Source organism: Solanum stenotomum, chromosome 9 (assembly GCF_019186545.1).
Source record: "Solanum stenotomum isolate F172 chromosome 9, ASM1918654v1, whole genome shotgun sequence".
In the NCBI taxonomy this organism is placed as follows: domain Eukaryota; kingdom Viridiplantae; phylum Streptophyta; class Magnoliopsida; order Solanales; family Solanaceae; genus Solanum; species Solanum stenotomum.
The window spans coordinates 10,332,513-10,347,372 of NC_064290.1; the positions used below are offsets into that span (position 1 = coordinate 10,332,513).

Here is a 14,860-nt window from a genome sequence, read left to right on the forward strand (position 1 = left end):
ATCTGTCCTCGTTTACGTACCTCACTGGCACTAGCCTAACGCCTGACCTACTCGTCTCTAACTGGCTTATTTGTACCCAGCTACATGATGTTCTCTCGGTCAATCGTCACTCGACAGTTCAAAGCTGACCGGTACAACCCGGGTGCTTGCAAACCAGCTAAGGTTTGATCCATGCAGGTCTCAAAATTACGACCTTCGGTTTATTAGCACAACGCTTCTGGAAGTCTGTACGACTCAATAATATATTAGGTGACTTAAAAGCCAATCATTTTTTTTTAGAAAAACCTTAAATATTTTAATAATATTTTTTCTTTCTAAAAGAGGCCTTATATAATTTATTTGAAACTTAACTTTTATAAACAGCTTAAATTAGTTGTAGTTATATTTTTTGTTATCAATTTTTTTAATTGACATATTTTGCCAGTTTGTTTAAATTTTCATGGACCATTTTCATAATGTGAAATTTTATTAATTTTAGTTTTGAATTTGTTTCCAACAAAGGTAAATAATATGTTTTAAAAAATATATTATTTTACAAGAAATATAAACATTTTAAAAATAATTACTTAATTGGGTATGAGTGTATGACAGGTAAAGTCTACTACTGGTACAATTTCTCTTTTCACATACAATTTCATAAATAATCAATAATAGCTTAATGACTAATATGATTCAAGAACCATTCAAAGATTAAGCAGTTGAATTCTATTTTAAATTTTATAAAAAATATAAATAACTTTTGACTTTTGAGAGCCTAAAGCCATTGTTTATTTGTTTTTACAAATAGCCGACCCTAATTTTCGAAAATATTAAGTTTATCAATATTTTGAGATTTTATTTATTTGTATTAATAGTTTTCTTAATAATAATCTCCAAAATTTACAATTATATTATTAATCACTCTACCACAACATTGAATACTTTTTATTGATTGTTCTAATTTCCTTGTCACTTTCGCCTTGTAATTGACCAATGGAAATATTTTAGCTTAGATAAGTTTCTTACATCATATTTCCTCTCTCTTTTATATGTTTTATTTATATGAGAGTTAGATTTTTTTTTTTCAATCTGATGTTTGGAGCTCATATTGGATTCCTGACTAAATTTAGATCGCACACTGCAGGGCTCATACGAAAGTGATACTTCCAACAAGATTTTTTCCATATTCGAAACTCAAACCCAAAATGTTTGATTAAAGGTGAAACAGTCTCACCACTACACCATAACCATAACTCATATTGATTAGTTGCTATCAACTTCTTTCTTCATGTTCAAATGTTTCTTTAATGAAAAAGTATAATAATTTACATACATTCATCAACTAGCTTAATTTTATTTTATTTTGATAAATAATTCATAACAATTTCTACTACAATTGACTCATTCAAGGATTTTACATATAATGCAAACTCACCTATATGTATTTATTAAGCACACAATAGTTGTTTAAAATCATAAGAAATCATATAATGATGGTCAAACTAATCATGCCTTTTTATTATTAAAGTGATTAGTTTTATCTAACACTATTCAACATACCATTCATTTATTATTATTTAAATAATATTATTCCCTTTTTAATAATTTAAAACACATTAGGGTTATTAGGGAGAAGTGGGGTTGGAGAGATGAGCCAGCCTACTTTACACAACTAAATGGGATGCCCACATCATCAATTATCTTCCAAGAATAAAGTGTAGGATAAGCATCTCAAGTAGCTGGCGCATTTTAGCACCTAGCCGATTAATCGCCGATCTTTTGTAGTTCGTACGCCGTATTGTCAAAAGCATAGATGCTTTTTTTTTAAAAATAATAATTTATTTTTTAATTTTCAATTTTTTTTGTTCTTTTCTCCATGTGAACTGAACAAATACAACTGGCTAGCTCTTTCCACAACCATCCTTTTTCCCCCCTTTCTTTTCCCTCTCCCACCCTATATCTACTATGCTAGCCTAGCCATATATTTATATTTCGTTGGTTTAATTTATGCGATATAGTTTAATTAGATAGTGAAAATTTAAAAATATAATAATAATTACAATGGTTTAAAATTATTATTAAAAATACATCTTTTTAGATTTTTTATCAAATAAGTGAAAGCCAACATAGTTTAATTGTGATAGTGTAATTAAATATCTATCAAATAAGAACAAGTATCGACTTAAAAAAATATGTCATATAAATTAGAATAAAAAAGTATTACTTTTTCTAATCGAAGTCTCCATTTCGAGCGAAAAAACTTCATCTAGACTCTATATGAGATGAATTTGAATTAGTAAGAATTCAATATTGGTTATTTAAAAAAAATAAATATTTACATTATATTGAAACTGAAAAGGGACAGTGAAGGAATGAAACTATCTTAAAAAAGCAAAGAAAATTTACTATATAGACAAGAAAAGAAATGTAGTAACAAAATTTGGATATAGTGAAAGTGTTAACATTTGAGAAATGCTAAATTTTTATGATTAAATTTAGTGCAAATGATAAAAAATATGGTATGATTTTGAATTAATTTTGCTTTTGTATGCTTTTTTTTTTCCTTCTCCTTAATCTTCCCCACTTGGATGATGAGATAATGATGTACCCCAGCCTCAACAGCATATGCTCAACACCAAAAAACTCAAGAAAGAGAGAGAGAGAGGGAGAGGGAGAGGGAGAGAGAGAGTGAGAGAGAGAGAGAGGTGTTTCAGAAAAGGAAAAGAAAGGTACTTCTTTTTATCCCACATTCTGATCATTCATTCCAGTTGGTTTTGCAGTGAAACCAACTGGGATTCACCTCATTTCTACCCATGATGAGATTTTGTGGGATAAAGTTTTGATCTTGATGCTTCTTTCTTGATTTTCTGTTTAGTTGCTGTTGTACTGGTGGGTGAAATAGGACCCTGATATAGAAAGAATACAGAGGGAAAAACTGGATATAGGAAAAGAAAAGAAAGAGCTTCTTTTTTCTGTTCCATTCAGTGATTCCATTACAGCTAACATCTGGTCTCTTTTTTGTAAACCACTTGTTGTCTTGGCATGATTGTACTTTTTCTGTGTTCTTTATATCAAGTAAGCTGGGGTTTTTATTGCTTCTGAGTGAGTAAAAATCCAATCTTTAGTTGCTAGGAGCAAGAAATAACAAAGATTGACGGACCAGGGATAGTTTACTCAGTTGCAGTGAGTAATTGGAGCCTTTTTTTTAATTCAAGAATCTGCTTTTCTGTCTGCCTGCCCCTTCTTGGGGTTTCCACTAAAGGGGTTGATTAGGAGTTTGTAGAGGTGGGTTTTGCAGCAGAATCTTGAAAGTAATCAATTTTCAGCTTTCTGTTGGAATTATGAGATGTGTTTGCTTGAGAATTGCTGAAATTCAGGTCAATTATTGACTTTTAATGAGCTTTTCTGCTCTGAGTGGGTTTGCTCTTAAGCTTTCAAGGCATTTTCTGAAGATATGTAGGTGGATTCTATTAAAGATGTCCTTAAATTGCAAATTGTTGGGCATGAATGGGAGCTTCTCTTCAAGTTTTAGGCTGAAGAAGGCCAGAGAGTCTTTGCCAGGACCAAACTGTGGGTGGAGATGGCAAAGGAAGCTTTTGTTTTTATGGCTCATTTTCTTTGGAATTGGATTTTTTTGGTTGGTCATTAGCTTAAATGGTGGTGTTTATAGTTGGAAGCAGGAGGCTTCAGAACTAAATGAAGATAAATCTTATTTTCTTCTTGAACGTTTCAATGTCAGCAAGGAACAAATTCAAGATTTAGCTACCTTATTCTTTGATAAAGATCAGGTATCTTGCAGTTACTTTGCATGCTTTTGATGTCCTTTTCGTTTGACGTTTAAATAGTTGCTGCTATGTTTATATTCTGTTCTGTTACAAATAGTAAAAATTTCTGCCAAGACGAGGAAAATTTAGAAGATTGCAGATTTAGTGAGAGGGTAGATACAGCTAATTCAATTACATCTAAAAGGATTAGCTTTATGAGGTTAAGTTGCAAACTTCCTGTGTTTGATCAAAACTGCTGAGAACCTTTCTTGAATCATGGTTGAACAAATTGAAAAACCTTTCGTCTGAGTGAAACTTTATGGCATTCTAAGCAAACTCATGCTTGATTTGCAACTTGTTCATATTTGGAAGGAGCAGGTTCCAAAAGGAAGAAGAGTTCCTAAGTTCTCTCAGTATAATTGTTGAGGTGTGCATCCAGCATTTCTCTTCCAACAGTTTGTTCCTTCTTCTTGCCTTCTGTTTGTTACTGTTCTCGTGGAGTTAAGTAGACACTCTCACTTCTCTTCATTGAAATTTCATTTATTTTCGGTCAGCACCCTGTAGATCAGATTGGCAAGTTGAATGTTAGAATCTTGGTTTGGAGTATTTGATACTTGGTAAAATATTCACTCCAATATAGGCCTTCCAATCGTTGAAGAAAGCTGGCTTTTATGTAGTTTCTTCTGTAAATCAGTATGCAGCTGGAATTTGCTCCGCCTATGGTGCTAATGTGTAGTGCTGTGGCTCTTCTGGTTATATTCCCATTTTTTGCAAATGAGAAAACAGTTTGGACGTGCAATTTCTTTAAAAGGTGAAAAACTGAAATTAGGTCTTTGGTAATAACATATCTCTAATGACATACCAAAATTTGTTGTTACTGTTGCATTGCCTTCTAGAGCCATGGGGAATCTTAGTAGCTCAATTGGTTAACTACCTGAACTTTCACCTTATTTGGGAGGGTTTGGTTCCCCTCTCCTTACCTCCAATTTTTTTATATTTTTTTAAAAAGCCTTCTGGAGCCACATATTGTTTGCTTATTCCATCATGTAACAAAAAAATTGTCACCAGAAATTAACATTCAAAATAAATCTCTCTCTAGTATCTGTTACCCTTATACTGCATTAGTGCTATAGAGAAATTCTAATATTTTAAATACCTGCAGAAGGTATTAACTTTGAGAACTTCTTAGTTCTTACAAGTTAGCTAGTTTGTTGAGTAAATTTGGAACTCTTATGCACTCACCTAGCTCCTGTAAATTTAACACCATATACAAAATGAATGTTTCAGGCCTGGTTGTGGGAAAGGGAGAAGAGACGAGTGAGTAGAAAAGAGATGGGAAAATAATTAATGAAAGGGGATTTTCCATTTTCTATTGAGTTGAAAAGAGATGATCATTTCAAGAATGATTCTACTTTGGATGTCAGCTTTAGAAATATAACCTGAAGTTCTGGAATGACATGTTAAGCATGGCTTGACGTGTTGGAGAACTTGAATGTCACTATTACTGCTCCTTTTTTCAGTACTACCTTAAAGGCTTTGCTAAATTTTGATTTCTGAATTATCAAAAAAAACAATTGTTGTCGAAGGAAAACGAGAAATAATGGTCATCTTTTCATACCATTCTCTCTCTTATGATTAAAGATCAGATATCTCTGTTTATAGTAATTGACCTCAGTGATCTCAACTGTGTAGATTTCATCCTTGGAATGCTCAAAAGGTCATGGGCATGAAATGCCTATGATTACTACTATTACTTGCCTTCTCAAGGTGCTAGGTTCGGAGAGTCTGGAATATGAACAGCAATATGAGATGGTTGTAGACAATATTGAAGCAAAAGGCCAGTGCCCAGTTCCAGATGAGGAGACACTGAAAAATAGTGACATTTCACTAGATGACAAGTCGTTACCATATGTTTTGCATCGTTTATCTTCTCTAGTCTCAACAGATCCTAAGTTCTTTGAAAAGGTGAGCCCTTATGAATGGTTAGGAACTGATCTTTACTATCTTTGCCTTGCAACTGAGGAAATGTCCATCATGATTTTAGTTGGTTATGTTTATGAAGTTTTTGGACAAACTAATAGGTTACTCAATTTTGGTTCTGTATATTCTTTCTTCTCTGTACATTGAACTTTTGTCCAGGAAGTAATCGTATCATTTGAAGGACGACTTGCCTTTGAGCTGATTGTAATTATTGGCTTTAGGACTAACACGTGCACTCTAACTATTACCAAAGTGCATACAGCAAGAAGTTCAAAAATTCTTTTGATTTGATGTATCAATTGTCCGCTTCATGTAAATAATATCAAATTTAACATGTGCTCTGAAATAATGAGAAAATTATCCTCAAGGAGTGCTTGAAGGAATTGGTGAACCCTGTGATTATCTAGACTGCTCACACCATTTTTCTGTGGTTCATTTTTATCAGAAAGCATCACAAATAAGAGAAGTTGGGAATCTTAACCCAGAGCATTGTGATAGTATTGCCTTCTGTTTCACAAAACTATGCTGGTGGGTCCTTCTTGGGATTGTGATCAGCTGGAAGATACTTCTGTTATGTGCAAAAGGTGGGGAAAATCAACAGAACGGATTCATTCAGCAGCAACCACTGTCTCAACAACTTCATCCACTACAGCAGTTGCAGCAGCAGCAAGCTCAGATTTCCTCTCGAACTGGTGGGAAGTGGAGGAAGAAGGCTCTTGTTATCTTTGTCTTTGGTGGGGTGATCCTAGCCATCTGGTTGTATTTGTACCTGAGTGCAGACATTGCATTGAGGAGGAAAGAAACACTGACAAGCATGTGTGACGAACGAGCACGAATGTTGCAGGACCAGTTCAACGTAAGCATGAACCATGTTCATGCATTGGCTATTCTTGTTTCCACATTTCACCATGGAAAACACCCTTCTGCAATAGACCAGGTACAGTTATAGGTTCCTTTAACTTCTGTCATTATTAATTGTCCACGTATAAATCAGACATAAGCTTTGCTATATATCTGATTCAAGAACTTGTACTAAATGATTGAACTGGACTAGTAATACTAAGAACTGCAACTTGCAGTTTTCATAAATGAAATTAATCTACAGAAACTATTATTTAGACAATGTTTCTATACCACCCTCTCCACACTGCCAAAAAATGAAGAAAAAAACGGAAGAAAGGTTAAAGCATGATAAAGTGGGAGGAAGAGTGTACAAGTTGTCTTTGGACTTTGAATGTAACTATGATGTTTTTTCTTGCGCTCTACAGAAAACTTTTGAAGAATATACTGAGAGAACAGCTTTTGAAAGGCCACTTACAAGTGGTGTTGCCTATGCTTTAAGGGTTCGTCACTCAGAGAGAGAAGAGTTTGAGAAGCTGCATGGGTGGACTATAAAGAAAATGGAATCAGAGGACCAAACTTTAGCACAGGATTATATCCCTGCAAACTTGGATCCTGCTCCTGATCAAGATGAATATGCACCTGTCATATTTTCACAACAAACAGTTTCCCATATAGTCTCTATTGATATGATGTCTGGAAAGGTGTGCATTCTTGATTATAAATTATTTTTCCTCTTTTACTGATTTGCTGAATATCATATTCCAGTAGTAAAACTGGCTTAGATAGATTATTCTGCATCGAGGGTTAATAAAAATGGATGGCAACGGGTGCGGGCAGGTTCGGGATGGTGAAAGCTTCACCTTCTACCAATCATACCCCGTCCCGCGATGTCGCTTTCTGCTAGATTTTCTTCTCAGTTTGCCCTTCCCTAACCTGTTACTGCAGGATGTTTTGTGCACCGGGACTCCCTTTTTTGCCATTTTAATGTTTTCCATTAATTTTCTTAATGCTTTTTCCCACTATTTTATCATGTTTTCATTATACCTTTTTGTTATTTTCCACTGTATAATCATTGTTTTACCTTTACTCGTGTTCATCTATCATTTGGAGGAAAGTAAACGTTTAATCTATTAAATAAAACAAGTTAACTTTGACTATTATGTATGAAATAAAAGTGACATTTAAGGAAGCAAATGGTGATACCAAAAATAAAAAACAATGAACTTCAAAAACTCTGATCCCTTTGCCCTCCATCCCACTGGCAATGTCTTTTCCACCTAGTCCAGTCCATTGCCATCCCTAGGAGAAGGGAAAATTTCTAGTTGTGATGGTTTCGAACAAACTTGTATATTTTTGATCAAGAGTGTAAGTGTTTAGGTAACTATGATGGCCTGTATGACATCTTACCTAAATCTATGTTTCCATTGGAATATATTGCCTTTGTTTTCTTATGAAGTTTCATGTGTATTAATATTCCCATGTCTTCTGGTTTAACTGTGTGTAAAAACCTATATTCTCAATCTACTAGTTGTAGGGAATTTCCTTATGTGCTTAAGTTTACCTTGCTATTTCTTGAGACCGATATTATTTTTGTTGTTGTTTATAGGAAGATCGTGAGAACATTTTGCGAGCAAGGGCTTCTGGCAAGGGGGTTTTGACGTCACCCTTTAAGCTATTGAAATCCAATCACCTGGGTGTTGTTCTTACATTTGCGGTCTATAATACTCATCTCCTTCCTTGTGCTACCTCAGTGGACCGCATCAATGCTACTGTTGGGTAAGTTCCATCCTAGAAAACTGGGATTTTTCTATTACAGCTCTAGATGTTGTCCTTGTGGTGTTCAAGTCTTTTATCCCTAATTTCTTATTGTGTTCATTTTTGCATTTATGTTGAAAAGGTACATTGGTGCTTCTTATGATGTTCCATCATTAGTCGAAAAGCTTCTGCATCAGCTTGCAAGCAAGCAAACTATTGTGGTAGATGTTTATGATACAACTAACAAGTTTGCTCCAATTAAAATGTATGGCATGGATGAGAACGACACAGGATTACCTTACGTTAGCAACCTTGATTTTGGGGATCCTGCAAGGAACCACGAGATGCATTGCAGGTCAAATGATAGTAGTGTCCACGATGTAAAATTTAATGCCATGAATATGTTTCCAGTTTATAATTATCGTTTCTTTTATCACAGGTTCAAGCAGAAACCTTCTCCACCCTGGACTGCAATAACTCTATCTGTCGGAGTCCTTGTTATCACTCTGCTTATTGGTCATATCTTCCATGCTGCCATCAACAGAATTACTGAAGTTGAGGGTCAGTATCAGGAAATGATGGAGCTCAAACATCGTGCTGAGGCTGCAGATATAGCAAAATCTCAGGTTTGATCCACCTAATGAATCAGATTATGTTTTACCTTTTCGGTATCATTTCTTTGAGTTCACTGGTGTCATGATAACATAACATAGTTCTGAAGTAACTTTCAATCCTCTTAAAATAGATCCACTTCTTTTGTTCATCTTCGGAAGACCCTTTCTTTTCTACTTACTTCCTTCCTTCATTTTACAGTTTCTTGCAACGGTTTCTCATGAAATCAGGACTCCGATGAATGGTGTTTTAGGTAATTAACATGCTTTAATTTTACAACTTTGCACTTAATTAACAGAAAGGGGGTCTGGAAAAGGGTGATTCTTATTACATATATGCTCAGATATTGATAATAATTTCTTCAATAAGTACAGGCATGCTTCAAATGCTCATGGACACGAACCTTGACCTAACACAACTGGATTATGCACAAACTGCTCTTGCTAGTGGGAACGATCTGATATCATTGATTAATGAGGTGCTGGATCAGGCTAAGATTGAATCAGGAAGGCTTGAGCTGGAGGCTGTTCCTTTTGATCTCCGTGCTGCACTTGATAATGTTTCATCACTCTTCTCAGGAAAATCTCATAAAAAAGGGATTGAGGTACATTATCATGCTCTTTTTCTCACAAGTCAGTATCATAACTACATAAGTTTTCCTCCCTTCGTTTAGTGTTCTCTCTCTCTCTCTCTCTCTTTTATTACTGTCATTCCTTTAGCTAGCTCATGATGCCTTGTATTTTGTGTTATTTCGTGGAAGCAGTTGGCTGTTTATGTTTCTGACCTAGTCCCAGAAGTTGTTATCGGAGATCCAGGACGGTTCAAGCAGATAATTACGAATCTAGTTGGAAACTCAGTTAAGGTTGGTTAAGCCTTCGCTGATAATGACTCTACAAGAAAAAGTAGGGTCTATTTGATGATCCACCAATTTTCAGTACCTAATATTGAATGTTTTAAATGATTAGAAATCATACTTGCTCAATAAAGGAAACATAAGATCACTTTATTCATTATTCATTATGTACTACTTAAAATGCCTTACAAATTTTAAGGAAGATCATCTGTTACCTATCCCCTCATTTCACTACTTTCACTTCACTAAAATCTTGTTTGCTCATAATGCAGTTCACAAATGACAAAGGGCACATATTTGTCACAGTACATTTAGCTGATGAAGTGAGGAACCCTCATGATGTGACGGATGAAGTCTTGAAACAAAGCTTAACCTTTGTTCAAGAAAGGTCAAATGCATCTTGGAATACCTTAAGTGGATTTCCTGTAGTTGACAGATGGCAAAGTTGGCAAAAGTTTGATAGGCTGAGCACCACAGAGGAAGAAGTGGGAAAGATCAAGTTGTTAGTGACCATAGAAGACACTGGTGTGGGAATTCCTCTTGAAGCACAGGCCCGCATTTTCACACCTTTTATGCAGGCTGACAGTTCAACATCTCGAACATATGGTGGAACAGGGATAGGATTGAGCATTAGCAAACGTTTGGTGGACCTAATGGGGGGAGAAATAGGCTTTTTCAGTGAACCTGGCAGAGGGAGTACATTTTCATTCACTGCAGCCTTCACAAGAGGAGAAGAAGGTTCTTTAGAGCGTAAATGGAAACAGTATGATCCAGCTTTTCCAGAATTTCGTGGGTTAAGAGCATTGGTGATTGATGATAAAAGCATTCGGGCAGTGGTCACAAAATACCATTTGCAGAGACTGGGAATATGCGTCAACATAACTTCCACAATGCGTTCAGCCTGTTCATATCTCTCTAATTACTCCAATACTAGGTAATGTCATGGTAATATTTCTTTTTTAGAGTGCAAAGTTGATGGTGGTCTGAAGTATCAGATGCATTTGTAGATAGAAAGTAGAACGTCTTCTAAAATACATCTTTCTAAATTCCATCAATGCAATTTCAACTAATATGCTGTGAGAAACTTTCTACCTTCTGAAGAACACTGGTAAATAGTCTTTACTGTATTACATCATTGTCACTTCCTTAAACCCATCTTGAGTTCTTTACCTCAGTAACATATTCTGGAAAATTAGGCATCAAGGAATTGGCATTATCTGGGAGATGGGGCAAAGGATAGGAGTAATTAGCATGAGTGTGACTGTGTGAGTGAGATAGATTGTTAGAGAGATAGATAAATAGAGAGAAAGAGAGAGAGAGAGCTTATCGTAAAGACAGTTTATGAGAGGAACTAAGGACCTTCAGATCATGTGTAAACAACATTTTGTTCAATTGTCCTATGATAAGCATGTTCGCTAACACTACTTGATTTTGAATTACAAGTGTTTGCTTCTCAGCACGTGAGGTTTATTTAGTCATATCTAATAATATAATTCAGGTCAAATAATCTGCAAGATGTCCATCTTGAAACTCGTTGAATCATGTGAATCCCCTAGACTAAAAGCTTAAGTTATCAGAGAGTCAATACATTTATTTAGTTATTTCTAATCTGCAAGACAACCCCTTATGTGCGAGCTTGGGCCACGCATATAGAAGGTTTTGTTGATGGGTGAAGGTTAGACTCAAACCTAGGACTTCTGCATACTTTGAGCCATTTGAATTGTATGAGCTGCCTTCATCTAAAAGTTAAAATCATTGGTAGGGAGCATTTTCATTTATTTGCTTTTGGTCTGTTAACAAAACTGACTGAATGAGTGTGGGTGGATCTTCAAAATGCTGCAGTTTTTTAATGAAGTTGGCATTATTGATTCATTTAGTCAAAATTTTGCTTTTTTTGCAGCGCATTGGAACATTTAGCCGTGGTTTTTGTTGACCAAGATAGTTGGGATAAAGAAACTTCTCTTACACTAAGTAATATGTTGAAAGAGCTCAAACCAAATGGCTCAACTACTACTTTGGGGAAGCCTCCAAAAATCTGTCTCTTATGTATGAGCTTTATGGAGAAAGATGATCTTAAATCAGCTGGAATTGTGGACCACGTGTTAACAAAACCTGTGCGGTTGAGTGGGTTGATAACATGCTTTCAAGAAGCCATTGGCTACCAAAATAAGAAGCGAGTGACTCAACCTTCAACTCTTGGAAGTCTGCTGACAGGAAAGCATATATTGGTGGTAGACGATAATAATGTAAACAGGAGAGTGGCAGAAGGTGCTCTAAAGAAGTATGGGGCGATAGTGACCTGTGTAGACAGTGGAAAGGCTGCTTTGACACATCTTAAGCCACCACACAATTTTGATGCTTGTTTTATGGACCTCCAAATGCCTGAAATGGATGGGTCAGTAACTTAAATCTGTCTCTAATTTTTCCTTTTGCCAACACCACCTTCCCACATTTAAAAAAGAGGGGCAGGAATAATGTGCGGGTCTGTAGATATTTGATCACTTAGATGAGCATATCTCTGATAGTCTCTATCTCCATATGCAGGTTTGAAGCGACACGACAAATACGCGATCTAGAAAACAAATACAATGAAAAGGTCGATTCTGGTGAGTTACTTCCCGGCATGTCTGCCAGAGTGGCTCATTGGCACACGCCAATATTAGCAATGACAGCAGATGTAATTCAAGCAACAAATGAAGAGTGCATGAAGTGCGGTATGGATGATTATGTATCAAAACCGTTTGAAAAAGGGCAGCTTTATTCAACAGTGGCACGCTTCTTTGGGTCAGGTTGATTAGGACATCACATTAACTGTGCAGCAGCATCTTTTGAGGTCCAGTCTTATGGTTTAGTTAACTTGTTTCCGGGATAAAAGGACTAAGCTATTTGGATATCTAACGGATTCCTCCATTGGTAGTGGAGGACGGAGCTTTGGCCAGTCAGATGTGTGACAGCTGACTCCCACTCTTGCTGCTGGATGATTTAGCAGCTCATCCTAAACACCTCCATCTTCCTTTTGTGGTAATCTACCTGCCTCCTTATCAGATAGACGGACTGACTTTCCTTTTCTTCAATCCACATGAACTGATATCCATTCATTTGCAGGAATGCTGGCTAACAACCACTAGATACAGAAAATTAATCATGTATACTCCCGGATTGCAACCCAATCACTGACGAAGACTATTCCATCATGTGGCAACTCTCACGAGGATGCAATAAGAGAGGAAAACTTATTCATATGCATATTACACCTTTTCTATGTGAAGTTCCTGACAATTGAAGCCAGTTTGCTAACTCCCTTGAAGCAGGGTTGTGCCAAAACACTCGTGTTTCTTCGTAGGTCCAGAGATGTATCCTGTGTTTCAGGTGCTCTAATAGAAAAAGAAGCATGTAAATAGCATAGAAGTTTGACAAGGGAAGCAGGTTCAGGTATGCAAACAATTTTTTTCTTTAATTTCACCTGAGTAGTGGTTGAGTTTAGGAAGTAAATTCTGGCTGTTATGAGATCAGATTAGATTAGGCTAGACCTACACTGAAAGTTTTTCTTCTTTTGTAAGTGTTTCTGTAGTGAATCAAAAAGTATATTTAAACTGTAGATTGTGTAATATTCTGTATATAAAGATGCTGAAAATAGGTTGAGTTTGGTGTTGCAAGTGAAATAGTTTGAACTGTTGAATACTAAAATGTAACATATCCTTTGGAGTGAATATCAATTCTTGCATTGTTAGACACACTCTGACTCTACAGATTTTCTTTTGTTCATCTGTACTGTATGTGGTAGACGCATGTCATGAGTCGGCTCAAGTGCAACAAATCTCGATATAAAGAAAAAGAAGACAATGAAAAGAATATAGCAAATAACAGGGAACACTGCAAAAGCAGCCAAAACAACAATAAAATCACGTGATAATCGAAATACCATAAACAACATACTAAGGTAGACTATTAAAAAAATATAATAAGAACTACAATAATACAACTAGTACTATCACAAACATCAGTCATCCTAAGTAAGACAACACAACACTACCTACTACCCTAATACGTGTCCTCCTCACCCTTCTATTTAGGATCATGTTCTCGGTAACCTGAAGCTAGATCATGTTATGTCATATTACCTCTCTCCAATACTTTTTTTGCTTATCCTTGCCTCTCCTCGTACCTACTATAACCAACCTCTTGCACCTTCTCATTGGTGCGTCTATGCATCTCCTCTTCATATCTCCAAATCATTTTAGTCTCGCTTCCTTCAACTTGTCCACCACGAAGGTCACACCCACCTTATCCCGAATATTCTCATATCCAACCTTATCGTTCCTAGTATGACCACACATCCACTTCAACATCTTCATCTCAACAACATACATCTTTCAAAAATTCTTGACTATCCAACACTCGATCCCATACAACAAAATCAGTCACCCTTCTATAAAACTTATCTTTGAATTTCGAAGATACTTTTTTATCACAAAACTCCATAGAGAAGCCTCAACAAGTATATTATATTATGCATAAGTCATCACATGATGCATGAAAGAGTAATATGGATACCAAACACATAAATAATTCAGTATAATAAGTTTCTTTTTAACCGATCCATTACTTCTAAGTACACGATTAATAAGGAGTGATGAGTATCAGACAATCAATTAAGTGTTCCATTACGATAAAGCTATTTTTATTTTTTTTTGAATATTTTTTATCCCAGTAATTAATAAATTTTAATTTTAATCCTCATAATATAAGTACATAAAATTTTTAATTAATTAAATTATATAAATTTTAATTCTTTTGTTTGCAATATTCATAAATTTTACATAATCATTCATCGTTTTAACACTTAATTACCCAATGCATTAAATTTGTACTAGTACTTCATCTTTGATGATAATATAATTGTAAGTAGTAAAATATGGTATGTTTTTCGATATGAGCAATCAAAAACACATATTTTATTAATTGGAAAAGGGTCAAAATTGCGCCTGAACTATATGAAATAGACCATTTATATCCTTCGTTATATTTTGGGATAAAAAATGCCCCTGCTGTTATCCTAAGAGACCAAAAATAC

The 14,860-nt window shown here is 35.4% G+C and overlaps 1 protein-coding gene across 1 annotated transcript; it reads left to right on the top strand.

Annotated features, from left to right (window-relative positions):
• Positions 1-2,634: 2,634 nt before the first annotated feature.
• LOC125875513 (histidine kinase 2) lies at positions 2,635-13,515 on the top strand. Its single transcript, XM_049556495.1, has 14 exons — positions 2,635-3,767; positions 5,436-5,708; positions 6,169-6,660; positions 6,992-7,267; positions 8,173-8,342; positions 8,464-8,676; positions 8,761-8,947; positions 9,135-9,186; positions 9,308-9,537; positions 9,697-9,795; positions 10,059-10,720; positions 11,687-12,181; positions 12,331-12,807; positions 12,892-13,515. Exons 1-13 carry the CDS (start codon positions 3,375-3,377, stop codon positions 12,578-12,580), a joined length of 3,792 nt encoding a protein of 1,263 aa, XP_049412452.1. The 5' UTR covers positions 2,635-3,374; the 3' UTR covers positions 12,581-12,807; positions 12,892-13,515.
• The last annotated feature ends 1,345 nt before the right edge of the window (positions 13,516-14,860 follow it).